The 24,253-nt window shown below is 45.8% G+C and overlaps 3 protein-coding genes across 9 annotated transcripts in view; 2 read left to right on the forward strand and 1 right to left on the reverse strand.

Annotated features, from left to right (window-relative positions):
- Positions 1-9,320, forward strand: part of MYLK3 (myosin light chain kinase 3) — a 29,428-nt gene extending 20,108 nt beyond the window's left edge. For all 7 annotated transcript variants that reach the window (XM_082232901.1, XM_082232903.1, XM_082232905.1 and 4 more), the window contains 8 exons: positions 204-297; positions 1,815-1,924; positions 3,148-3,289; positions 4,028-4,098; positions 4,635-4,763; positions 5,482-5,634; positions 6,812-6,944; positions 8,697-9,320. In XM_082232901.1, coding sequence (XP_082089027.1) covers positions 204-297; positions 1,815-1,924; positions 3,148-3,289; positions 4,028-4,098; positions 4,635-4,763; positions 5,482-5,634; positions 6,812-6,944; positions 8,697-8,768 — 904 coding nt within the window. In that variant the 3' untranslated portion in view covers positions 8,769-9,320. The remainder of the gene's footprint in view (positions 1-203; positions 298-1,814; positions 1,925-3,147; positions 3,290-4,027; positions 4,099-4,634; positions 4,764-5,481; positions 5,635-6,811; positions 6,945-8,696) is intronic.
- Positions 9,321-10,165: 845 nt separating this feature from the next.
- ORC6 (origin recognition complex subunit 6) lies at positions 10,166-17,058 on the reverse strand. Its single transcript, XM_082233023.1, has 7 exons — positions 16,844-17,058; positions 15,831-15,960; positions 14,262-14,425; positions 13,720-13,809; positions 12,486-12,598; positions 12,179-12,253; positions 10,166-10,989 (listed from the first exon to the last, which is right to left on the reverse strand). The coding sequence occupies exons 1-7, from the start codon at positions 16,906-16,908 to the stop codon at positions 10,862-10,864; spliced, it is 765 nt and encodes a 254-aa protein (XP_082089149.1). The 5' UTR covers positions 16,909-17,058; the 3' UTR covers positions 10,166-10,861.
- Positions 17,059-17,380: 322 nt separating this feature from the next.
- The window catches only part of VPS35 (VPS35 retromer complex component), a 28,016-nt gene continuing 21,143 nt past the window's right edge, over positions 17,381-24,253 (forward strand). Inside the window, exons 1-4 of the mRNA XM_082232909.1 lie at positions 17,381-17,496; positions 22,240-22,338; positions 22,985-23,081; positions 23,854-23,977. Of these exons, the coding sequence (XP_082089035.1) occupies positions 17,494-17,496; positions 22,240-22,338; positions 22,985-23,081; positions 23,854-23,977 (323 nt within the window). The 5' untranslated portion in view covers positions 17,381-17,493. The remainder of the gene's footprint in view (positions 17,497-22,239; positions 22,339-22,984; positions 23,082-23,853; positions 23,978-24,253) is intronic.

Consider the following 24,253-nt stretch of genomic DNA (forward strand, 5'->3'; position numbering starts at 1 on the left):
CTGGAAAGATCAAGCCTAATCCCCCCCTAAGCTGGGAGAAAGAAGAGCCCTTAGACCTCCCGACCTCCACGATTCCGTTCCCTTTGTACCAAGTTATTTTTAATTGACGATAAGAATAGTTTGTCTCTGGAGGCGTCTGCGGTGAGTGGGCCTCTAAGCCGTTTCCCCTCCGGGCTTCACTGCTTTGTCTTCTCCATCAACAGGGGGCGTTTTGGTCAAGTTCACAAGTGCACCGAAAAGTCAACGGGACTCTGCCTGGCAGCCAAGATCATCAAAGTGAAAGTAGCAAAAGAAAGGGTAATTATATCCTCGTTAAAAATAAAAAAGACAGGCAAAGAGTGGGGACCTTTTCTTTCAAGCCACGTCTAGCCATTGCCTCCAAGCAAGATATCCTACTCTCCCTTTTCCCTTTCTAGCCTTCTCTCTAAACCCCATGGCTACAGAGCATCCTCAGTCCTGATTAGGCTGTTTTGGGGCTCTTCTGCTCTTTGGGTTTTTTTTTTTTTTTAAAAAAAAGCTTTTTAAAAGCTTTTTTTTGTGCATTTTTGCAAACCTTGAGGTCTTCCCAATCATGGTGATACCAACCTCCTCTCTCAGCTGAATCTGTTTTGGTTACAAACTTGGCAGCACTTGCCAGTTGAGTTTGCTGTTAGAAGGACTGGATAGAAGGACTGGATAGTTCTTCCCACAATCTAAAGCCCAGTGGGGTTAGATCCTGGGACTAATTGGGGTTTGTGAGAAGAGATCAGGAATGGTACGCAGGTGCACAGTACACAGGTTTGCATTTGATCACAAATAGCAGATCCAGGCCTGCAAATGCACAACAGTGAATATTGATTCCTTTTAGGTTATGCACTTGGTTTGTGGTGGGCAGTTTGCTGGTGCGACCCAAAAACCTTTTAACTGGAAGCTAGACTCCACTGAATTCAGCAAATCACACTTCCAGGCTGCTGACATTTTGGGATACAGCGTACTCCCAAGCAAGCTATTGTTTATGGGAAAGTGTCAGGCTTTGGGGGCTCAGCTTCCTCCTCCCCCCTTGGCTGTAGATAAGCAGTACAAAGAGAAAGCAGTCTCTTACCAGTAACAGAAATGTTTAATGAATGCAGCAAAAGAACAAGCAACCATTCTCGGAGTGCAGGTGCTCCCAGTTAAGGTTCCGTCCATTTCCCTCTAGTCACTTCCGTCCTCTCATCTCCTAACCTCCTGATCTCTCAGCCATTGAGCCTTTTGCACAGCCACCTTATCTAATCTCCCAGCCTTGGGACTGAGAGGCTGCACATCTTCCAGTGTGAGAGTCGGCTAGCTCACACTCTTCCCATCCTTCTTGCTGTTCACCTCCCAGTTCTGTCCGACGATTGTCTTCTGAACTGTGCCCCTCAGCAAACCATTGTTCCAAATCAACACTACTCCACTGCTCCTGTGGAGTTTCAGGATCCTGGCCATGAGCGGGGGGGGGGGCACCATTCCTCATCAGAGTTGTACTCCTCAGCCTGGTTTCTGACAGAAAGCCACCTTAGCCTGTGCAGGATCACCCAGAGCCCTAGCAATGGACAAATAAAACAATTTTGGTTCATAGAAATCTCACTGGGACCCGCTACTGTTGCTGGGCCTGTGTGGGTGCCGCCATATTACCCAGCTAAGGGAGGCTTCAGGGGTGGGGTGGGGGTGGCCTGCAACAGGTGGGGAAGCAGCTTTCTGTTTCGCCTCAGGCTGCTCCTGCTGTGTGCCTTCTAAACCCTCCACCCCACTGAAACGCAACGTCTGCAGACTGCTGCTAACGCTCACAATACTCTTAATCTCTAATATTTCAGGAGGAGGTGAAAAACGAGATCAACATCATGAACCAGCTAAACCATGTGAATTTGATCCAGCTCTATGATGCTTTTGAGTGCAAGAACAACCTCACCTTAATCATGGAATAGTGAGTCATAAAATATCTTTTGAGTGTCTTGTGCGAGCAACTGCAGGAGAAACGCTACAGAACATGTCCGTTATAACATTGCATAAACCTGCCCTCCCCGCTGGGTGCCTTCCGGATGTTTTGGACTACAACTCCCATCATCCTTGATCACTGGCCAGACTGGCTGGGGCTGATGGCAGTTGTAGTTAAGGGCACAAGGCTGGCAAAGGTTTGAGCAAACAAAATAATACATAATATATAAAACAGCTTGGGTTGTCCTTTATTCCCAACTTTACCAATTGAAATTGAACCTTTCTGATCTATTGATAAATCAGCTAAACCTGTGATCCTGTGCACACTACAGGATGAGTTCTACTGAGTTCCACTCCTGTTCCCTCTCACAGAGCTACAATTCCCAGGGTGGTTTTATCACCAATCCCTCTTCCCAAGGGGCTCTGTGGACTGTAGCTTTCTGAGGTCTGCTAGCACCTCTCAGCACCCTTAACAAGCTACAGTTCCTGGGATTCTTGGGGGGGGGGGAACTGTCACTGTTTAAGTGGTATGGTACTGTTTTAAATAGGGATGGGGTGGTGCTGTGGTCTAAACCACTGAGCCTAGGGCTTACCGATCGGAAGGTCGGCGGTTTGAATCCCTGCGACGGGGTGAGCTTCCATTGCTCTGTCCCAGCTCCTGCCAACCTAGCAGTTCGAAAGCACACCAGTGCAAGTAAATAAATAGGTACTGCTGTGGCAGGAAGGTAAACAGCATTTCCATGCGTTCTAGTTTCCGTCACTGTGTTCTGTTGCGCCAGAAGCAGTTTAGTCATGCTGGCCACATGACCCAGAAATGCATATTGTTGATGGGGCTATCAGTGGTTCTGCCTGTCATTGACTTGGGCTCCACCTCCTAGCTGCCCTGCTTTCTGCTCCAGTTGTTCCAGCAGGTACCACCACTGCCAGATCCATTAGGTTCAAATTGCAAGACAAGGTATTTTCACTAAAGATTAGGAAGTACTTCTTGGTGGTGCAAGCTTTCTGACAGTGGAATAGGCTGCTTTGGGAAATGGTGGACTTAGGCTGGATGGCTCAGTTGGTATAGTTGGCTAGATAACTTTTGATGTCCTTCCAACACTTATGAGCCTATGACTGATATCTGCTGAAGTTGGGACCTAATGTATGTAAATCAATTGAGCTGAAAAGAGGATACCCATCTCACTTCCATGTTCTGCTCTGTCTCCCTATTAGTGTCGATGGTGGTGAACTGTTTGACCGGATCACAGATGAAAACTACAACCTCACTGAACTAGATGCTATCCTTTTCACCAAACAAATATGTGAGGGCATCTATTACCTGCACCAACAGTACATCCTTCATCTGGATCTGAAGGTGATGGAAATTTCTACTCCATGCCAATTTATAGCCAAAATAATTGCAGTTTATGCAATTGCAGCAAAGAAAATCTGAGCAAGAATTTTGAACCAAACCCCCGTAAGAACAACCCCAAGAAGTTCCAAGGTTGATTTTAAATTTGATTCGGTTTTAACCAGAAATTATAGGAGACTTCTGCTCCTATTTGTTTGTGCATTTTTATATATTGCATTGACTTATGGCTATGCATTGACTTATGGCTATGAACAATCAATATTTATTGTATTGTTAAAATTCAGTAACACCTCCCAATCACAATCCAGTGAGAAGGGTGGCACCATTTTTCCCCTGATCTTTTATACTTTACTTACTTTAAAAAAAACAGGTTTTTTGTTTGTTTTAAAAACGCAGCTTTATCATAATTTATGGTTATGTGTTGTTGATATCTGTGTTGCCAAAGTCAGCTGGTAAGCTTCATGGCTAAGTGAGGATTTCAACCCGGGTCTGTCTGGTCCTAGTCCAACAGGCTAATCACAACACTTCATTTGAAATATCAAAGTCAGGCATCCAAGGCTAAAACCCAGTGGGCAAAATTCATCATGTTTTGGTGCCTGAGCAAATAGCATTTGAGCTTGGGGCTTTCCCCTTGCCATGCTGAAACATAATTTTACACAGATGAGCTTTGGAATCACATACAAAGATTGCAGATGACGACTTCTCAGATTAATCTAAGCATGCTTTCTTCTTCCTCTGCAGCCTGAGAACATACTGTGTGTGAATCGCACAGGAAACCAGATTAAAATAATTGATTTTGGATTAGCAAGGAGGTAAGCCTCCCCACCCCTCAACTTCTTTTGGCTGCTAATTTTTTTTAATCTAATACTTTATATCCATGTTTGGGAGTTCACGCAATAATGTTCATGCTAATGCAACAGGTTCCCCCCTTACTTCTTCCTCTAACCCCACACCCCTTGGCTCTTGAGGGGATGTTGGAAAAATGCCTTGAACAGTGCACAGAGTGGGGGGGGCAGGGGGGGATTGTTCCATTCAGCAAGCTGAAATGCTTGAGCTGATATCATAATAGCATGATGCCGAATTCCTCTCCTTGCAATGGAAAGGCGAAGCCTGCATGTTTTCAATGGCATGATAGAGTGTTTAGCTGTATGTATAGTGCAGCTGGGAACCTCCAGCTCCCATTAGCCCCAGTCAATGTAGCCATTGGTCAAGCACGATGGGAGTTGTAGTCCAACAACCACTGCCAGGTTCATCATCTATGCATGGTTCATGCGCCTGCCTACTGGAGCACCACATCATCGATGACAAATCTGCACCTCTCTCTCCCCCCCCCCCATTGTTCATCAAGGTACAAGCCCCGTGAGAAGCTGAAAGTTAATTTTGGCACGCCGGAGTTTTTGGCTCCCGAAGTGGTGAACTATGACTTTGTGTCGTTCCCGACAGACATGTGGAGCGTGGGCGTCATAGCATACATGCTGTGAGTAAACGCTCTGGAGAACATTAGCTCTGTAGAAAAGGCCACCAAGTGGCATTTTGTAAGGTCAGGATGCAGAAGACTTCTGTCGAGAGACTTTGTGGGCCACCAGGGAGTGGATCATTGCGTTATCCTCCAGCGTGGGGATGATGGATATGGAAAAGAGAAGAGGAGTGGTGTCACATAGCAAAAGAGGGAAAACCCCTTGTGACGCAGCAATGAGTGGATCATTGCGTTATCCTCCAGCGTGGGGATGATGGATATGGAAAAGAGAAGAGGAGTGGTGTCACATAGCAAAAGAGGGAAAACCCCTTGTGACGCAGCTATATTTACACACTCAGACCGTAGCACCAAAGCAGCACTAGTTGGAGCGCATTGGCACATTTTATTTATTTATCTTATTATTATGTATTAAATTTATTGGCCCTCCAGATGTTGTTGCAGTCCAACTTCATCAGCCTCAGCCAGAACGGCCAGTATTCAGGGAAGCTGATGATGGGACTTGTAGTCCAGCAACAACTGGAGTGCTGCAGATTGCCCATCTCTATAGGCTGGATTGCTGCCCCCTTGCAGAATGTTCCAGAGAGTTGGAGCAGCCCCTGAAAAGGCCCTGCACAACGTGCTGTTCTTCCACTGCATCAGACTAGACAGATTGCACAGCCTCTTGGGCATGAAAAGAGGCAGGAATGTCTCCATATGACACCTTGGTTTCCTGTTTCAGTGTGAGCGGCTTGTCACCCTTCTTGGGAGAAACTGACACGGAGACCATGAATTACATTGTCAATTGCAGCTGGGATTTTGATGCGGAAGCGTTTGAACAAGTGTCGGAAGAAGCAAAAGACTTTGTTTCCAGGCTCCTGATAAAGGAGAAAAGGTACAGTGCCTCTCGTTTGAAAAAGCAATTTATTCCTAATAATTCTTGTTGCCACCCCTTGACTTGGATACAATCACCCAGCCTGCCAGATTCCCTTGAAAATTCTCAGCCCAGCTGAATCCACCTCTGTCCTTGTGCCCAACGAACCTGCTTCCCATCTGTTGCACACGAAAGGGATGGAGGGGAATGGGCTTCTATGGTCTGCATGTATACTGAGATATGGAATCTTTCTCAAACCAAAGAATGAGTCCAGGACTGGTGCACTCTCTGTGGGTCGTTTCTGATGCATGGCAGGGCATGCATCAGATTCAGAATTCCTGCACAGGCTTGTCTCTTACCTACAGCATTAAGATCTGAGATGAGTCTCTGCCTGCTATGCCTTAAAAGAAGCAGAATCTTGTCTCCGGTGGTGCTAATACAGTTAATAAGAGATCCCTTGTCTTCCAGTCTTAGCAGTCGGTGCTCAGATTGCAGATAACAGATCTTGCGGATGTGATTGGTCCAGAGTTGGAAAGATGACAAAGTCCCTACCAGAGAATAATGGCAAACCAAGTTGATGGACTATGCCGAGATGGCAAAGCTGACTGGAAAACTCAGAAACCAAGGGGATAAAAACTTTATAAAAGAATGGGAAAAAATTGTAAGTTATCTAGGAGACCACTGTAAGCAGATGGAAACAAGAGCAGGATTCTGACACACTTGTAGTGTAAAAAACATTATGGATAATATGGTTCAATATATAAACTGGAGTACAGACTAATATGCAGTTGTGGATATTTAAAATAAGACTCTATGGACGGGATGGGGGGAAGTCTTGAGATTTGGAGAATCTCCACATACAGTATGACTTTATTGATGTTTGTTTATTTGTATTTTTTATTTGTAAAACTAATAAAATTTCTTGAAAATAGATAACAGATCTCAGTGACTGACAGGTGGGTGTGATTTGCCTAAAACGACCTCGCAGACCAAATTCAGAGGCCCGCAGGCTAGAACTTCCCCACCACTGATGTAGACCATCCCTGCAACCTGTTTGCTTTCATTTGGTTCCAAAATAATCAAACAAGACATTCAAGCCTAATACTGAATGACTGTTGTTTCATTTCCAGAGAAGGTCAGATTCCACCTCATGTGTCCATTCACAAATTCTCTTCCACCCTCCCTCGTATCTTCACAGTGGCAGAACAAGTGCCGCAAATTGCCTTAAACACGAATGGCTGGCAGACCTGCCTGGCAAAGCCAAGAAGTCCAAGGTGCGCTTGAGGTCTCAGCTGCTACTACGGCGTTACATGGCTCAGAGGAAATGGAAAGTAAGCTCTGCATTGACTTCTGACACTTTTTCCAAGCACCATTCAAGGTTATTGTGACTGTCATCCGTGATGCCCACTGGCTGCCTCTCTCAGCTTGCCAGGCCATGTTCAGGTTCTTCTTACTCAGAAATGAAAACCCTAAACAACTTGGGACCAGGGGTGCCTCCAGACGACCTTTCTGTTAGCAAGCATATTCTGTAATATGTCACTGAGGCTCGCCTGGCACCATGATTACATGTATTTAGGCAGCAGGCAAAAACTTCCCTTTTTAATCAGGCCTTTGGCTTTTATCTCTGGCCTTTTTGAGTGGGTGGGATGTTTTCATGTAGGCTTCATGTTTTGTTTTTTGCTTAAAGTATTGTAAGTCGCTTGGAGTTGCCATAGCGAAAAAGGTGACAAATTTAATTATAGTGGTACCTCAGGTTACAAACACCGCTAATCCGGAAGTAGTACCTCGGGTTAAGAACTTTACCTCAGGATGAGAACAGAAATCGCACACCGGCAGTGCAGCAGCAGCAGGAGGCCCCATTAGCTAAAGTGGTACCTCAGGTTAAGAATGGTTTCAGGTTAAGAACGGACCTCCGAAATGAATTAAGTTCGTAACCAGAGGTACCACTGTAATTAATAATAATTGATGCAACAATGGTGCATTTATGCAGTCAGTGTGCTTCTGAGTATCAGCTGCAGGAGATGGCTGTTGCCTTCCAGCCCACCATTTGTGGGCTTCCAAAACACATCTGCTTGGCCACTGTGCTAAACACAACAGAGGATTAATCCAGCAGTTTTCTTACATTCTTATGAGATTTCCCGACAGAACATTTGCTGTGCATGCAGGAGGTTCTAGGTTCAATCCCCAGCATCTCCAGGTGGGCCTGGGAGAGTACCCTGCCTGGAATCTGCTGCTGGTCAGTGTAGACAGCACTGAGCTAGATGCACCAAGAGCCTGACTCAGTGTAAGGCAGGCATAGGCAAACTCGACCCTCCAGGTGTTTTGGGACTACAACTCCCATCACCCCTAGCTAACAGGACCAGTGGCCAGGGATGATGGGAATTGTAGTCTCAAAAATACATATGGAGGACCGAGTTTGCCTATGCTTGGTATAAGGGAACTCCCTCTGTTCCCAGTCCTTTGAATCTGACATCTCCCGCATGGCCAGTGCTGTTCTTCGGAATCTGAGCTGTCTTGGTTGCAGTGCTGGAGGAGTAACCACAAGAAAGGCAGTGACTGCAAAAAGGCGTTTGCTCCACGAAGATATTAAGAATTCCATGTCCCGCCTCCCCAGGAGGGTTCAGGTATCGCTCTGCATTGTCTGCGTGACAAAGACCAGAGGCAGCTGCTGCTTTGTTCTTTGAGCCTGTCAACGCCTTGACATGCCCCAAATGGTTGCAATTAACAGCAGGGTACCTCCAGGCATTGGGCATGCTGGCAACTGGGCAGAAAAAGGATACCCAGCAGGCTAGATGAGAAGGAAGCTGTCCAAAAGGACCCCGTGAGCCGAAAGAGGACATATGCATGTGAGACCCTCCCCGTCAAGAGGCAATACGCCTCTGAGTGAGAGTTGCCGAGAATCGCAGGTGGGGAGAAGGCTCTTGCGCTTGCATCCTGGGCTAGATGGGCCATTGGCCTGATCCAGTAGTGTCGATACGATGAAGCAAGATTCAAACAATTTCCAGCTCCAGCTCCTTCCTGTGCGACACGACACCCAATCCTGTCACTCTTAACATCCCAGTGTTGTTTGTTTTCTTTTGCAGAAGCATTTCTACGTGGTGGCCGCTGCCAACAGGCTGAGGAGGTTCCCGAGCATGACTGAGAATCCTGCATAACCTGTTGTAGAAGACCGAAAATGGAAGGACTCTGGTTTTTAGCCATTGGCCCACCCTCACCCGTTTTGACAATTAGGATGCATTTCCTCCTCTTCCATTATCCCATAGCCACAAGTGTGCTGAGGTTTCTGCCTCTGAGCCCTAATAGGATAGAGCGGGACTTGCTATACAAGGAGGAAATGGGTTCTGTTGTGGAGGGGGGACAGTGACCGTGAGTCTTGCCTCATAATGCCTTCATTTCTCTAATTATATCTTAGTGCTTAGCAGTGACCCTATCTGAGTGGGACTGGTTTCCTTTGAGTAGTTTGAGAACTGTGAGGTGTATGCTATAACAAAGCAACACAGCATGTCCTTGCTTACAGCTGATTTCAGCCGGTTTGCTTTCAAGTTAGTACATTGGGTGGGTGCGACGAAACAAATTGTATATCTTCCCAAACATTTGTTTCCCACTGGACACTTTTGCTTCCCCTGCTGCTGCTGCTTTTTGATCTCATTTGCCTCCTTCCTCTTTGTCGCCACTGCCGGTTGCAATAAATAATTATATTAATTCAGGATGAAGGGTAGAGATGTTTCAGGCTTGCGGGATTTACTTTCTATTTTACAATAATACTGAGGTCCCTTCACCTGAGCCAGGTGTAAAAACAGTGGCTATGAGGGCAGCACCACTTACCTTAAGCATCACACGAGCCTCACAGTGGGACAACTTACACAGACAAGTCTGAATGTTCATCAAAGTTCCTGCAGATCAAGAAGCTGATCTCCAAATTCTTAAAATCAGCCAGCAGGCACTCAAAAGGCAACCAAGTAACACTTCTCTTTCGGTGAGGATGCGATGAGCAATTGAAAAAACCAACCAGCTATCACAGCAAATTAATTCTTTTTCTTTACGTTTACTTAGTTGGAAATTCTTGCAGATAGACCCACTGCAAATCAATAATTACAAATTACATCCTGTTTAAGCCCCATTGCCTGTGGTGATCCACACAAATGTTTGCTGTGATCCATAACATCAGTTGTTACTATCGACTTATTACAAGACACCTAAGGAGGGAGGTGCAGTCTCACTTTGTGGGGAAGGCAGGATATATTAGGGATCCACCTTTTGGGGCCTGTTTGCAAACTGGAGAAACTGTCATTCAACATGCTAAACCACTACACTACCAACTGGCTATTCTCAGTAGGGCGGGTTTCCTTTTTTTACACTTCCTTCAGCAGCCTCAGGCATGCATATTTTATACTTCCACACAGGGGATTCATCAATGACGAGTTCTGCATGCATATGATAATTTGGAATGCGGTTGACTGGCAGTAAGATAGGGAAACAACACTAAGTCTGATTTATATATTGATCTCTGTCATTTGTAAAACAAGACTAAAAAGGAGAAGAAGAAAAAATATAGAAATAAAAGTATTTATTGATGTTGCTGCAAGGGAGTAATGTCTTACACAAAGCCACAATAAAAATAAACCTGAGAGACAGAGTTAAAATGCGGAGTTAAAAATTGTGTTGTCTAAAAACATTTTGGAAGTGGGAATGAGTTGGCAGCAGGCATATTCAGATACCAAATCTTTGCACCCTGATTTGAAGTGTCTTCCATGGAAGCAACCTCCATTGCAAATAATGGTTTACACCTGAGCAAGCATGGTTATGGCTGAGATGCCTGGATTGCCAAATCCAGAATTTGCCATGACATGCAAGGTTCCCTCCACCTCCAATAATCTGACCTGTGGCACAGAAGTTCTTTCTCACTGCAAAAAACAGTTCCAAGCTTCACAGAACAATATAATGTGGAGTTCACAGAGGCCCTTAACAGCAAAATAAAGAGCCCACACATTTTGAGGGCCATTTCAGTAGTGTAGCCCTCCTGACCAAGGAGAACCAATCAGTAGGGCGGGCTTTCTGCACTCATCCCAGAAGCCTCCAAGGGAGGAAGCAGGAAGCAAAGGCCAATTCCCACAATCCATGTTTTGCGCTACGACACCCAGCTGGGAAGTGTGCGCGCTCAAACCAGTGCCTAGAAAAACCATCACGAAGGTTGCTGGCCTAAAAATACCATTGATTCTAAAAATCCCATCAGAGCTGCCTGCTCAGGTCAAACACTGTCCCTTTGTGATTTAGCTGCGCTTTCCAAAATTCTCCTCTTCCATTCTTCATACTCTTCTTTTGCCTCCGTTTCAATTTTCGGACGCTTGCGAGGGGCCTCTGCTTCCATTTCATTTGCTGTCGTGGGGTGGAAAAGAGAGACAAGACTTTGGAGAAGATGCTTGTACAACAAGTAGTCTGGAAGAACCCAAATCAAGTATACTTCTAGCTGGTTAAGGACTTGCTCCACCCTCTCAGTCATCAAGCCCCCCCCCCCCAAGATATATTTACGTATGAAAGTATTTATAATTCCGCCTTCTTGCAAAGCACCGGGGCAGTGTGCAACCATATTAAAATAGTAATAAAAGAAATGCAAAACAATCATTAAAAGGTCTGGCTGCTCAAGGGACCTTTCAGACAGCTGCATAGGCCTGCTGGCATGAATAAAGGCCTTCAATAGATGCTGGAAATTCATAAGGGAAAATGCTTGATGAATCTCCGTTGGATGAGGGCTCCACAGCACGGAGGCCAGTCAATCTTATTTAACACGGAGGACAAGTATTAGCACCACTTCTGCTATATGTCTTGGGGCTCCTTTGAGCTTGCAGACACCTCCCTCTTGTGGATAGATAGCAAATGCTTTAGCTAGATAAGCAATGGCACAACACTGGAAATAAAGGGAGCAATACATGTGGCAGAGAGTTCTCTTGATTAATTCCCATTTCTAATGTTTGCGGAGAATCAAGATGACTAGTGTGTCCTTGTCTTCCCTTTTTATTTTACTCTTATTTATATCCTGCCTGCTGTTTCAGAATTCAAAATGGAGCCCATCCAGGCACTGCCCGAATCATGACCAGTTTAGCTTTTGCCAGGTTCCCACATCTGGTTGCCTTAGGCAAAACGTGGACCCAATCTTCCAGGCCTGGAATGTGGCTTTGCACAATTGCTTAAGAAACACAGTTATGTCTGACTTGAAAGCAAAACACGTCCATCACTGGAGGAACCTGTTTCCTGCTGCAGACATTAACTCAAAGGCAGGGGCTCAGCATGTATTGGCTGTTTTTGTGTTTTTAACTATCTTTACCGCACATTGGTTGTTTAGAAAGCGACTAATAAAAACAACAAAACATTGCTCTAAATATCACTATAAAAACAGCAAGATGACTCTTTCACTTTTACCAACCCTGGACGCCCCAAACTGGTTCATCTAACACAGATGAGAACACTTTCCTATCACTGAAGCTGCTCTTACAGCCTGGCTCCCAAGTTTCCAACAAAGGACCCTGTTTTGCAGAAGCAGTAGGCGAGCGAGTCAAGTTTCACCTACCAGCATTCTTGCCAAGGCCTTCCAGCAAGGTATCTTGAGGTTTGGAGGCCTCCGTGGCCAATGGAACACTTTCACCTTTGGAAGAAAAGAGAACAACCTCCTCAGTGTGGTTTATGTTAAATCTGGACTTCTAGACCAGGGCGGGAAGTTGTTACCATCATTCAGCCAATTTTCAGGGGTGATGGGAGGTGGCATTCAGCAGCTTCACAGACTCCCCACCTCTTGTTTCAGATCATGGGTAAAAATTATCACCTGCACATGCTGGAGAGAGGACTGAGGCTACAATGGATGAATAAGAAATACGTACGGCCCATTTGCTGGCTTATCTTCTCTAGCTGGCCGTGGAGACGGTCAAATATGGTTTTCTTCACCCCAGACGCAGCTACCATTTTGTTCTTATCCACTTTAAGTTTCAAACACCTGCAAGAAGAGGCAGGCTGATTTTCAAAAGGATCATCCAACCAAATATTTCACCATACTCTTCGCTCCGATTGTAAACAGTCATTTGCCTGTAGCAAGTAAGAGTTGCCTGCAGGAAGCCGGACATCTAGAAAATGCAGAGGTGGCCAAAAATGGTGCCCTAAAGATCCTGCTGAACTACAACTCCCATAAGCCCCAGCAAACATGACCCACAGCCAGGTACAGTGGGTGCTTTAGTTCATCTACATCTGGAGTTCCTTGAAGTGCAATTATGATGGAAAGGACAATCCTAGGGAGGGCAATCCTTGTGTAAAGGTAAAGGGTAAAGGGACCCCTGACCATTAGGTCCAGTCGTGACCGACTCTGGGGTTATGGCACTCATCTCACTTTATTGGCTGAGGGAGCCGGCGTTTGTCCAGACAGCTTCCGGGTCATGTGGCCAGCATGACTAAGCTGCTTCTGGTGAACCAGAGCAGCACACGGAAACACCGTTTACCTTCCTGCCGGAGCAGTACCTATTTATCTTCTTGCACTTTGACGTGCTTTCGAACTGCTAGGTTGGCAGGAGCAGGGACCGAGCAATGGGAGCTCACCCCGTCACGGGGATTCGAACCGCCAACCTTTTGATTGGCAAGTCCTAGGCTCTGTGGTTTAACCCACAGTGCCACCCACGTCCCTAATCCTTGTGTACTGTCTTCTAAATTGAACTGCACTCCCCTCTGTCCATGAGCTGTTGGGCAGGCTGGGGACAACATGATTGTGATGGGGAATGTGTGTGTGTGTGAGTGAGAGTGAAATCTTGTGTTGCAGGGGGTGGACTAGGTGACCGTTGGAGCCCTTCCAATTCTGCAATCTTAAGCTTCTATGAATGGGTCCATTTACTATCATCTCAGGCCCCAGCCATGAGCATGTGGCCCTTGAGTGCCTACTCCCTGCTGCGTGTGGCCCTCTGGGGCAAAAAGGCTGCTAATTTCTGTCCTAAACGATCTCTGCATTTCTTCCTGGTGCAGAATCCTAGTTGCTATCCCCACCTGCCCATCACCTGAGCAGAACGAACACAAGGAGAACTTCTTAGTACCAACCCCACCCCAAATACAAAATGGAACCTGGCCAAACTTTACCTGCAAGCTGTAAACAATGCTGTGGTGGTGAATAAGGACTTGGACAAATCGAGATCCATCTTCTGAGCTTCTGGCAGGCTGGATTCATACCTGAAAGAGCAAAGCCACTTTCTGAAACTGCAGCTGTTTTGTCATGACACTAACAGAGGTTGCCCAGAAGGGAGTGAAGCTCTCAGAAAGCAAATTGATGCAGCCAAACAGCACCATCCATACAGAGTATCCTCACCGGCTAGAACTCTGAACAGGAAGATAGGCAGCGATTGTTTTAGGCACATCTGATATGTGCGTGACTGCACACAAACACATTGTGCCAAACCCGGAAGTGACCTGAAAGTGTCACAAAAAGGGACTTGCAGGCTTCTCAATGGTGTTTCAAATACACGTGATTTCACGTAAATGTGTGATGCCTTGGAAAGTAACCCCAGTGTAAATTGAGAGTTGCCTGTACTACAAACCAGAATGTTTTGTTACCGGCCCCACTGACCTTTCCTAAAAGCAAGGGTAAAAGCTTGGGCAGCATGGTCTCCTTAAAAATTCCCTACCTTTGCAATATTTTTGAGGCCATATTCACTGCCTCCAGGCAGCAAAACTGAACAGCCAGATCTCGGATGCCAAGGCTGGAGTTCACACCCAGGAGGCTCTCAAAGGACCTCAAGCAGCTCTGGTAAGTAGTCTTGTTCATGCCAGACAGTTTCACTAAATAAGCCTTGAGAGGGAAGAAAAGCACAGAAAACCATGAGAAAATTTCTCCTTGCAAGCAACAGCCTCTTACCTAGTCGCCTGGGGTAAATAAGGATCTCTTCTATGCGACCAGCTTAACAGAAGGTGGTCTTGCAAAGATATATGTAGTGTGTTACACAAGAAACTAACTTCTGTTGAGTTTTCTGCTCTTGTTACAAGCATGGGATCCTTCCCACAGCTGACTTGATTGCAAGTCTGACATTGGTGCATCAGACTTGCAATGTAGATGGGCAATTCTAGTGTTAAGAGTGAGAATGCCACGTGTACAGATTTCATCGTGCAGGTGGGTTCAACACAGAGCCACCCTGATGCGTCTGTGTGTCTTATAGCATCCAAGCATCTGGAAAGCCTTGAAGCTAGAATAACAAGGGGCTTAACTGTCCAAAGCAGTAAGAACATAAGAGCCCAGCTGGATGAGAGCAAAAAAGATCCACCTAGTCCAGCCCTGTTACTCAAAGCAGCCAACCAGATGCTCATGAGAAGCCCCCAAGTAAGATGTGAGGGCAGCAGCTCTCCCACACCCCCCCCTAACAGCTTGCCCCCCAGCAACACGTATCATGGAGAAGGCTATGTCAATGGCTACTAGCCACGAAGGCTATGATCTGTCTCCACAGTCAGAGGCAGCAATGCTTCTGAATGCCAGTTTTGGAAACCACGGGAAGGGAGGGTGGTGTTTTGCTTGAGTTCTGCTTTCAGGCTTCCCATAGGCACCTGGTTGGCTACTATGAGAGAAGGATGCTGGACTAGGTGATCTGGCAGGCTATTCTTATGTTCTTAATTGATTATGTCAGCTAAGGCTGATGGGAGTTGAAGTACCAAGATGCATTCTATTCACTATCTTGTCCAATAGCCATTGATGGATTTGTTTCCTACCAACTTGTCCGATATCCTGTTAAAACCCATCTAAACCTGCAGGCAAGCAGGGTGCCAGCACCTGGGATGCTGGAAGGCAAAGGCTGCTGCCCCCAGGCCCACCATGGTCGACACTGGCTTATCTTAATTCCCTTCCTCCTGAGAAAGATAATCCTAAAGGACTGGTGCTGTGAAGGGAAGAACAGAACCAGGAGGCTACAAGCACAGTTCACTGCCATTTTTATGATCTGCAATGCACCTCATCTAAGCTGAGTATTGTGTACAATGACTGGCAGTGGCTTCCCAATGTTTCAGATAAGAGGCATTCTATTTGAAGATGCTGGGGCTTGAACCTGGGTCCTTCTGGATGCTCCAGCCACTGAACTACACAGCCCGTCCCTATATCTGCCCTGTCCTGCATTTGAAGCAAAGATTTCTAGTTGCCATGTGCAGTCAAAAGAGATGGCTTAAGAAAAAAGCACTTGGGGTGGGGAGGTGGTCGTATAGCCATTTATTACTTTGTCCACGGGGTTCTTTGTGAAGGCAGCAGCCAAGTCCAGGCAGATCACGGCTTTGCTTGTGGCAGTCATCTGAGCCAGCAAGGTGGCACATTTCACTTGAGACAGGCGCAGATACTCTTCAGCTTTCCTGTGGTGCAGCAAAGGGAAGAGATGTTTAATTCCATTTTCACAGCTGGGACAGCCAAACAGAACCTGCATATATCCTATACCTTTAAAGCACTTTCAAACCACATGCTTTCCTGCAAAGGATCCAGGGCACTGTAGTTAACACCTCATGAAGCTGCAGTTCCCAGTAGCCTTTAAGGAACTACAATACCCAGAATCCTTTGAGGGAAAGCAAGCACTTTGGATGTGCTTTAAAAGTACAGCGTGCACAAGGCTAGAGCCTTCAGTCCAATCCAGCAACTGGGCCCTTATAGCGTTTAGGGAAACATTTAGGTTATCATGAAAATAGTACTTTTGTGTTGTGCCAATTTGAATGCAGCTGGTTTATACAGGTCTGAACATTTGGGAAAGGATCCAGAGGACTTAACTAAAGGAAAGACAAAGAAATACATTCTATGAACCCCCGATGTCATTAAAGGCAAGATAGTTTTTAACCCAAACAGCTTTTCGATGTTTTAATTGCAACTGTTTTCAGAAATGTTTTGTTTTAGAATATTTTTGCTTTTCTCTTTGCTTTTAAATAACGGTGTGTCTGTTTGCCTCCCTTTGAAGGGTGGGATAGAAATAAGCCATCATTGTTAATTTATTGGTCGCTCCCTGCCACCTCCTCCCCGTAACTCAAAACGACAATACGTAAACGAACAGATACGTTAGAACTGGCATAAAAGAGGTGGGGGGTGGGGACAAAGAAAAATCTAAAAGTTTTTTTTAAGGCAGGATTAAAACATCCCTCTAACTTCAAGGAGGCCACAGCTGATAAAAAAATACCAAAGGCCTTTAAATAAACAAATGCAAAAATTCAATGAATGAATGCAATAAAATAAAATCCCTTTCCGCCAATTCACCTGATAACTCCGGGCGCAGTGACGCCCAGCTTGGAAGCCAAACACTGGATCACTTCGCGCTCCATTCCCGGCCCGCTAAACTCAGCCTACGAGTCTCCTTTCCTTTCCCGCGCGCGCATGGAACGACGCGACACCTTCAAAGCCTGCCGGGAACGTTGCGACACGCTTGCCGCGCCCCTTTCGAACGCTCGGCTGCCTCTCCGAACGTTCCCGCCCTGGCTCCACCCACTCCTCTGCTGTCACTCGCCGGAGGCTCTCCTCAACCCACTCCTTCCCTTCCCTTCCTTCCTTCCTTCTCCGGAACGTGACGTAGCGCCGTTCCATCCTATTACCGCTCTCCAGGAGGAAGGGCTGGTGAAGAGGCACCTAATCAGTCAGGAAGACGAGCCCGAGGAGCGTGGAGGTCCTATTGGCGGAGCGGAGCGTCCGTTGCCGCTCCCGAGAGCCAATGACTGCAGCGGAAGGGAGTCTTTCCCCCTTCGGCTTTCGGCCAATGGGGAGCGAGAGTAGAAGAAAAAGAGGCGGGGTCCCGAGCGGGTTTCCTTTGTCACATGACAGTGGTGGGAAGTGGGGGGGCGGCTGAGCAGGCGCCTAGCTAGGAGGGGGTTTGTTGCAAGCGCTGCGGGGGTTGCAGTGAGCGACGCGCCACTATGGTGAGTAAGAAAAAAAGAAGGGGTGGTAAAGAGGGGGGTGGGTGGGGGTCGCCCTGGCAAGAGGGGCTGCTCAGGCCTCCTTCTCCTCTGCAGTCCTTTCTATGGGGCAAGGCTGTTGGCCTGGCTGCTGCTGGTTATCCCCCCCCCCATTTAATTCTATTAAGCCTTATCAGTTAATTGGTTCTATTTATATAGCCGTCGATAAGTGTTCTTTGGGTGCATTGCAGTCAAAAGGAAACTGCAGAGCTCGACTATTGTAATGTGCTTTCCGTGGGGCTGCATCTTTAAGACGGCTTGAGGAACTTCTGTTGCTGCCAAAGGAGGCTGTCAGGGCGCTAAAAGTGAACGGGACAGGAGGTTTGAACACGCGACATGACTTTTTGTGATTAGTTGTGCTGACTGTGATTAGGCGTGTTTTTCAGTGCAACTCAAAAGGGCTGGTATTAACCTTGAAGCCCCCCAAGCCTGCCTTCCCTCAACATCTGGAACAGGTGTGGGCGACCTTTGACCCTCCAGATGTTGCTGAAGAACAACTTCCTTCATCCCTGGCCCCTGGGCATGCTTGCTAGGGCTTTGGGAGTTGTAGCGCAGGTTCCCCGCTGTTGCTCTCGAGATGTTTTGGGCTGTAATTCCCAGGTAGCGCGGCTGTGCTGACCTGGACTGATGGGAGGGCACATTGTTGGGGAAGGCCACCCTAAATTGGCTGGGAATGAATTACTTTAAGATTGCCTGCACTCCTGTGATACTACCTGTAGTCCAAGACTTGGATATGTGCTTGTGTACTGACTGGAGAATTTGGTTAGGATCAGAAGACCTTGTTGGTGGTGGCCTCACAGTTGTGGAAGTTTTCCAGTTAATATTTCTTTGGACCCCTTCACTTCAGGCATTGAGAATGTCTGCCAAACTTCTTACTAATGCCTTTCATTAAGAGAATTCTGGTGATCTTATTAAGAATCTCTTACACATCTGTCTTCAGCCACTCAGTGCTTTGTACTGTAAAGTTCATTTTTCTCCATGGCTTTATAAGGGATTGGCTCTGAAATGGGACGAACGTATAACTGTAACAAGCATATCAATATTAAAAATGCAACAATAATAACTGAACATTTTAATGCCGCTCTTGTTTCAGGTTCAGGACAGTGTACAATATAAAACATATATTTTTTTTAACCCCCCCATGATATACACTTAAAAAAAAAGTTGAGCACAACCCTAAGTATGTTTACTATTGAGCTCAATGGGGGTTTATTATCTTCAAGAAGTGTGCTTAGAATTGCACTCTACAACTAAAGTAATTTAAACTGCTAAATTAAAAGACCATTTGAATTAAGGAAGTCTCTAGTTCATGTGGAGCAGCAAAGGTCCTGCTTAGCTGGCAAATACTTTTCCCAGAAAGGGGAAGCATTAAATAGCCCCAGGTGTGGCTTCCTTCATGACTAATGCTGCCATCCTGTGGAAGCCTACTCAGAAGTAAGCCCCACACTATGTAGTAGTGTCCTAGTAAGTACAGAGCCTTGCAGTGTCTTAAAATACTGAGAGGTTAGGGTAGGGCTGATGGGAAATGGGGGTCTGGCAACATCTGGCGGTCCAAAGGTTCCCAGCTCTTACATTGGGTGCTTTGTGTACATGGAAACCTCTTCATATGCAGATACAGAAATTACAAAAGAGGGGAACAAATGTGAAATCTGGATATTTTTAAATTGTTAACCTTATCAGAGCAATGAAAAAGCTACCTCAATCAACAACCAGGTTTGATAATATGCTAATTGCAAAAAACCCCATAAGTCCTACATAAGTTTGTGCAAACAGGAACTCCTAGATTTGGGTAGCTTTCTTACGTACCATTCTTTTGTTGGAAAGGCGCCTTCTTTGAGCCCAAAGAGACCTCTTCCTCTGCTGTTGGGATAGCCAACATGGAGTCTTCCAGAGATTATTGGACAACAACTCCCACCATCCCCACCTTTTGGAAGCACTGGCTGGGGCTGATGGGATTTGTAATCCAAAACATCTGATGAGTATCACTTTGAGGAAGACTGCATTATACTTAACAAAGCTGTGCAGCTGCATGGAAAAGCTGGCATTGAGGTAGATGGTTGGAGGTCAGGAACACTATTGAGTCTTGAGCTGAGGAACTTAAAAGCTCTGAGTGTGTTTGAAAATAGTAGGGATGAATAATCTTCAGATCAGAGCAGCGATAAATCATCTTCACCCGAGGAGCTTGTTGAAATAGCTGGACCAAGAGTGATGATTAATTTGTCAGCTTATTCTTTTTGGTTGTTTGCCTTGCTGGCTGTTATGACCATCATTGGAGGTCTTCCTCTTGGTGCCTGCACCATCAGACGTGACATGGGTGGCATCCTCGTTTCTGGAACCCTCCCCATTTCTATTCAACTGGCGCCTATTGTAATTTATATACAGTGGTGCCCCGCAAGACGAATGCCTCGCAAGACGGAAAACCCGCTAGACGAAAGGGTTTTCCGTTTTGACGAATTTCCCTATGGGCTTGCTTCGCAAGACGAAAACGTCTTGCGAGTGTTCCAATTTGTTTTCGCTCCCCCCTTTTTTCTAAGCCGCTAATAGCCTTTTAGCCGCTAAGCCTTTAATAGCCGCTAATCCGCTAAACCGCTAATAGCGCTAATCCGCTAAGCCGCTAATAGGGTTGCTTCGCAAGACAAAAAAACCGCTAGACGAAGAGACTAGCTGAACGGATTATTTTCGTCTTGCGAGGCACCACTGTAGTTAATTCATTTATAAGGATATATACTTGTCCCCACCACCAGAATTCCCAGGGGGGCTTCCAGAATATGAAAGTACAATAAAGCAAATCAGGTTAATGGTCTTTGGGTGTCGGCTAGAAACACTTTTGCTTATGGGGACATTCAGAGGCCTTGACATAGAGTAGCTAGACCATGCCAGCAGGGGCTGATGGGAGTTGGAGTCCAAAACATCTGGAGGGCACCGGTTTGGACTCCCAACTCCCATCCGCTCCAGCCAGCACAATTGTGCAGAAGGGTACCAGTTTGGTGAAGGCTGGGTGAAGACAGTGTTCTTCAACCCTAAGTCCCCAGATGTTGCTGGACTATAACTCCCATTATCTCTGGTGATCGGCTAAGCTAGCTGAGGATGATGGGAGTTGTAGTCTAACAATCTCTTGGGACCCAAAGTTGAGGAATACAAGAATATTCAGATTGCAGCCCTGTACTCACTCACCTGAGAGTGAGTGAACTAAATTTTCTTTACTTTTTAAGTAGACACAAGCTTGCTGTTTGGGTCTCCACTGTGTTTTATGTTTTACGTTGCAATATTTGAAAACTTAGATTGTCAGGTTGTCCTGAAAATGTGTCTTAAATGATACACTTTTAAAAATATAAACTAAGAGTGTTGGGCGTGTTTTCAAGACAGGAGGGAAATGAGTCATGATTGTTAGCTGTCAGTATACATATGGCTATAGAATATATTTTTTAAGATTACTGAAAGATACGGGGGGCGGGGAGAATATAACAGCATGGACTTCTAAAAGCAAATGTACTTCACAGAGTACAATTATTCAAAATAATATACTCGGAAGATACCGTAATTGGCTTTGTACACTAAAATAAATACAGTTCCTCTGGAATTTTGGTAAATCATTCAATGTGGTAACCAAGAAAAATAAAATCATTGTAAAAGTTGGCTGTATTGGCATTTCATTAAATGGAAACAAGGAAACTTTGCAAGACATGTGAAATCCTTTCTAGGCCAGACTTTCTTGCGCTACCTTGGAAGAAAATCCCATGTGTTGACACTCTGCAGGACCTTATTTACTTACTGTGAGGTGCTTATATCTTGCCATTCAATCAAGGAATCCTCAAGGTGGCTTACAACAGATTGCACCAATACAGCGCAAACAAAGGCCGCACGTTCAGCCCCACAGCCTTCAGTTCTTTGGCCGGTGGGTGGGGTGAGAGTATGCTTCTCTATGGCCAGAATGGACTTTCTACTTTTACATCTGCAGTCCCAGGTCCTTGCTGATCCTAGGGTCTAGTTGTCTTTGCCTACTCTTGGGCAGCTAAGTGCAGCATTCTCTATTACTGATCACCAGTAGTGTTGGTCCCATAAGAAATCACCATTCGCTTACTCCCACAATGGATAATTAACTTAAGAAAATGGTTGCTGGGAGATGGGCCCTAAACTCAGATTATTTTAAAAGGGAATTAGACGAATTTAGGGAGGAGAGGGTGATCAGCTGCTGGCTTAAAAGATCCCCCCCCGCCCCTTTCCATAAGGTTCTAGGTGGGGTTACAACAGTATGATATACAGCTATGAGAAGAGATTGAACCGCTACAATTATGAAAGGAGAGTTGTTCCAAGTGGAATGGAACCGTATAAACGGTATTTAGCCATGTGACCTACTTATTTAAGAAGTCCTGCCCTTCACTACAAGGTTGCAGGGTGGATCCCCAACCATACAGTAATGAAGCCCAATAAAGCAAATGAAAGCATGTACATCAGGCAGCAGAGGTATAGGGACCCTGCGTTGCTCGAAGATTGCACGCCAGTGGAAATGAATTCCTGGGGAGCAACAGCAGGGGAGAATGGTAGCTTCCTAGAAGCCTACAAGGAGGGCTTGAAGGGTTCTGATTGGTTTCTGGTTGGGGGAAGTGGGGTGATGGACTAGGTGGAATATCACTCCGACCCAGCAGCTCCTGCTCCTATGGTCTTGCTAGGAAGTAATCACCTGTTTCCCTTACCCCTTTTTCCTAGCCGACTACACAGCAGTCTCCTCAGGATGAGCAAGAGAAGCTCCTGGATGAAGCCATTCAAGCTGTCAAGGTCCAATCCTTCCAAATGAAGCGGTGTTTGGTAAGAACTGTGGGGCTTGATTCCCTTAATAGTTTGGGCCCAGAGTTCTTCAACCTCAGGCCCCTCAGATGTTGTTGGCCTGCAGCTCCCATTATCCTCACCCAGCTGTTGTTGATGATGGGTGTTGCAGCACAGCAACATCTGGCCCAGTGTCTGTTAAGGAGCGCCATCTCCCCTATGAAGCTACCACTTACTAAGGTCTGCCAAGGAGACCCATCTCTTCAAGGCAATGCAGAACACCACAGGCTGCTGCTCTGGAGTATTCTTCCCCAAAGGCTGCCTCTCCAACCATTTTTAAGCATAAAATTACATTTCTTATTCTTCTCAATTCATTGATTTCTGACATTGTCTTTTCAGCTTCTGCTGTTTTATTTGTGTTTTGTGTTTTAATTTTATTTATCTTTGGATATAATCTTACTGCTGCAAAACTGCCTTTGAATGCCTATTCAAAATAGTGGCCTGGACGTCATATCAAAAATATATTTCAGGTTGTTCTGGAAGGGTGAATTGGCAGGTCGCTCCTTGACCTCCAGAGCACTGGATATTCCTGAAAGTTATAAAAGGCAATCACTGCCTGGCGGGGAACTAACTGGGAAATGAGATGTGTGACCAATAATCTTACTTTTAAATGTTTTTGTTTTGTTAGGACAAGAACAAACTAATGGATGCCCTGAAACATGCTTCTAACATGCTTGGTGAGCTGCGGACTTCAATGCTTTCCCCAAAGAGCTATTATGAGCTCTGTATCCTCTTGAGACTTCCCTTGCTGCTAGCTGAGTCTTGTTTGGGGTGATGGTGATAGGGAGGGAATGAACTTGGAACAACACCTGCAGATGGAAGAACCATGGGAGTGATTTTCTTGCTCATTGTATGATCCAACTCCTTGCTCCCATGCAGGGAATCCAGAACTGTATTATTTATTACATTTCTCAGGGTTGGGTGGATTAGCGCAGTGGTTCCCAAACTTTTTCAGGCCACCGCCCCCTTGGTTCCACAAACTCAACCCCAGTGCCCCTATCCCTATTAAAAGCATTCAGAACAGCAGTCTGCACGACTCACTAGGGATAATAAGAACATAATAAAATTCCAAATAATAACATTTACGTGCACATTTGTTCAAAATCCAGTTGAACCATTGAGTTGAATTAATTCAGCAAAATTGATGAAGTTGATACCAGCTAATAGTTATTTACATCTCCAGCACTCCCTGCCACTCCCTTGTCTCCTAGGTAATCCCACCACCTGCAAAGGTTGGTACAACTCACTTTGGGAACCATTGGATTTCAAAGTCTTTCATTCTTCCTCTTGCCTAGCTATCTCTGCTTGAAGACTTGAGCTTTTTGCCCTCTGAAATGTCAGCGCCTTCCTTCCCGCTGTCCCCTTCATCTGCTTTAAATTCTGAACTCTTCAAGGGCTATTGATTTTCCCTTGGTATTTCTGGGTAGTCACACACCCACCCACACAGCACATTACCTACCTGCTGCTCTAGTCTGAATCCTTAACCGCAAGGAAAAGATATGGCAATCTCCGATGAGCTACACTACCTGGAGGTGTACCTGACGGATGAGTTTGCCAAGGGAAGGAAGGTGACGGATCTCTATGAACTGGTGCAGTATGCTGGAAACATCATCCCGCGGCTGTAAGTAAATAAGAATCGAGAGTGACGTCTTGTGTTCTGGGCCCAGTAATCTGCTTTCTGCAACTGCAGTAGCTTTTCCATATCACCTGAAATTTTCCTGTGGTAGAAGGGAGCATGGTTTGGTGGGCATCAAGTAAGTGGCCTCACTTGGACAGATGTTTTGGACTACAACTCCCATCACCCATAACAACCACACGATGGGAGTTGTAGTCCAAAACATCCAGAGAGTACAGTGTACGAGCAGGTTGCTTTTGCTTCTGTGATTTCACTTAAGTA

The sequence above is a fragment of the Podarcis vaucheri genome, assembly GCF_965113315.1.
Source record: "Podarcis vaucheri genome assembly, chromosome: 7".
Taxonomy (NCBI): Eukaryota; Metazoa; Chordata; class Lepidosauria; order Squamata; family Lacertidae; genus Podarcis; species Podarcis vaucheri.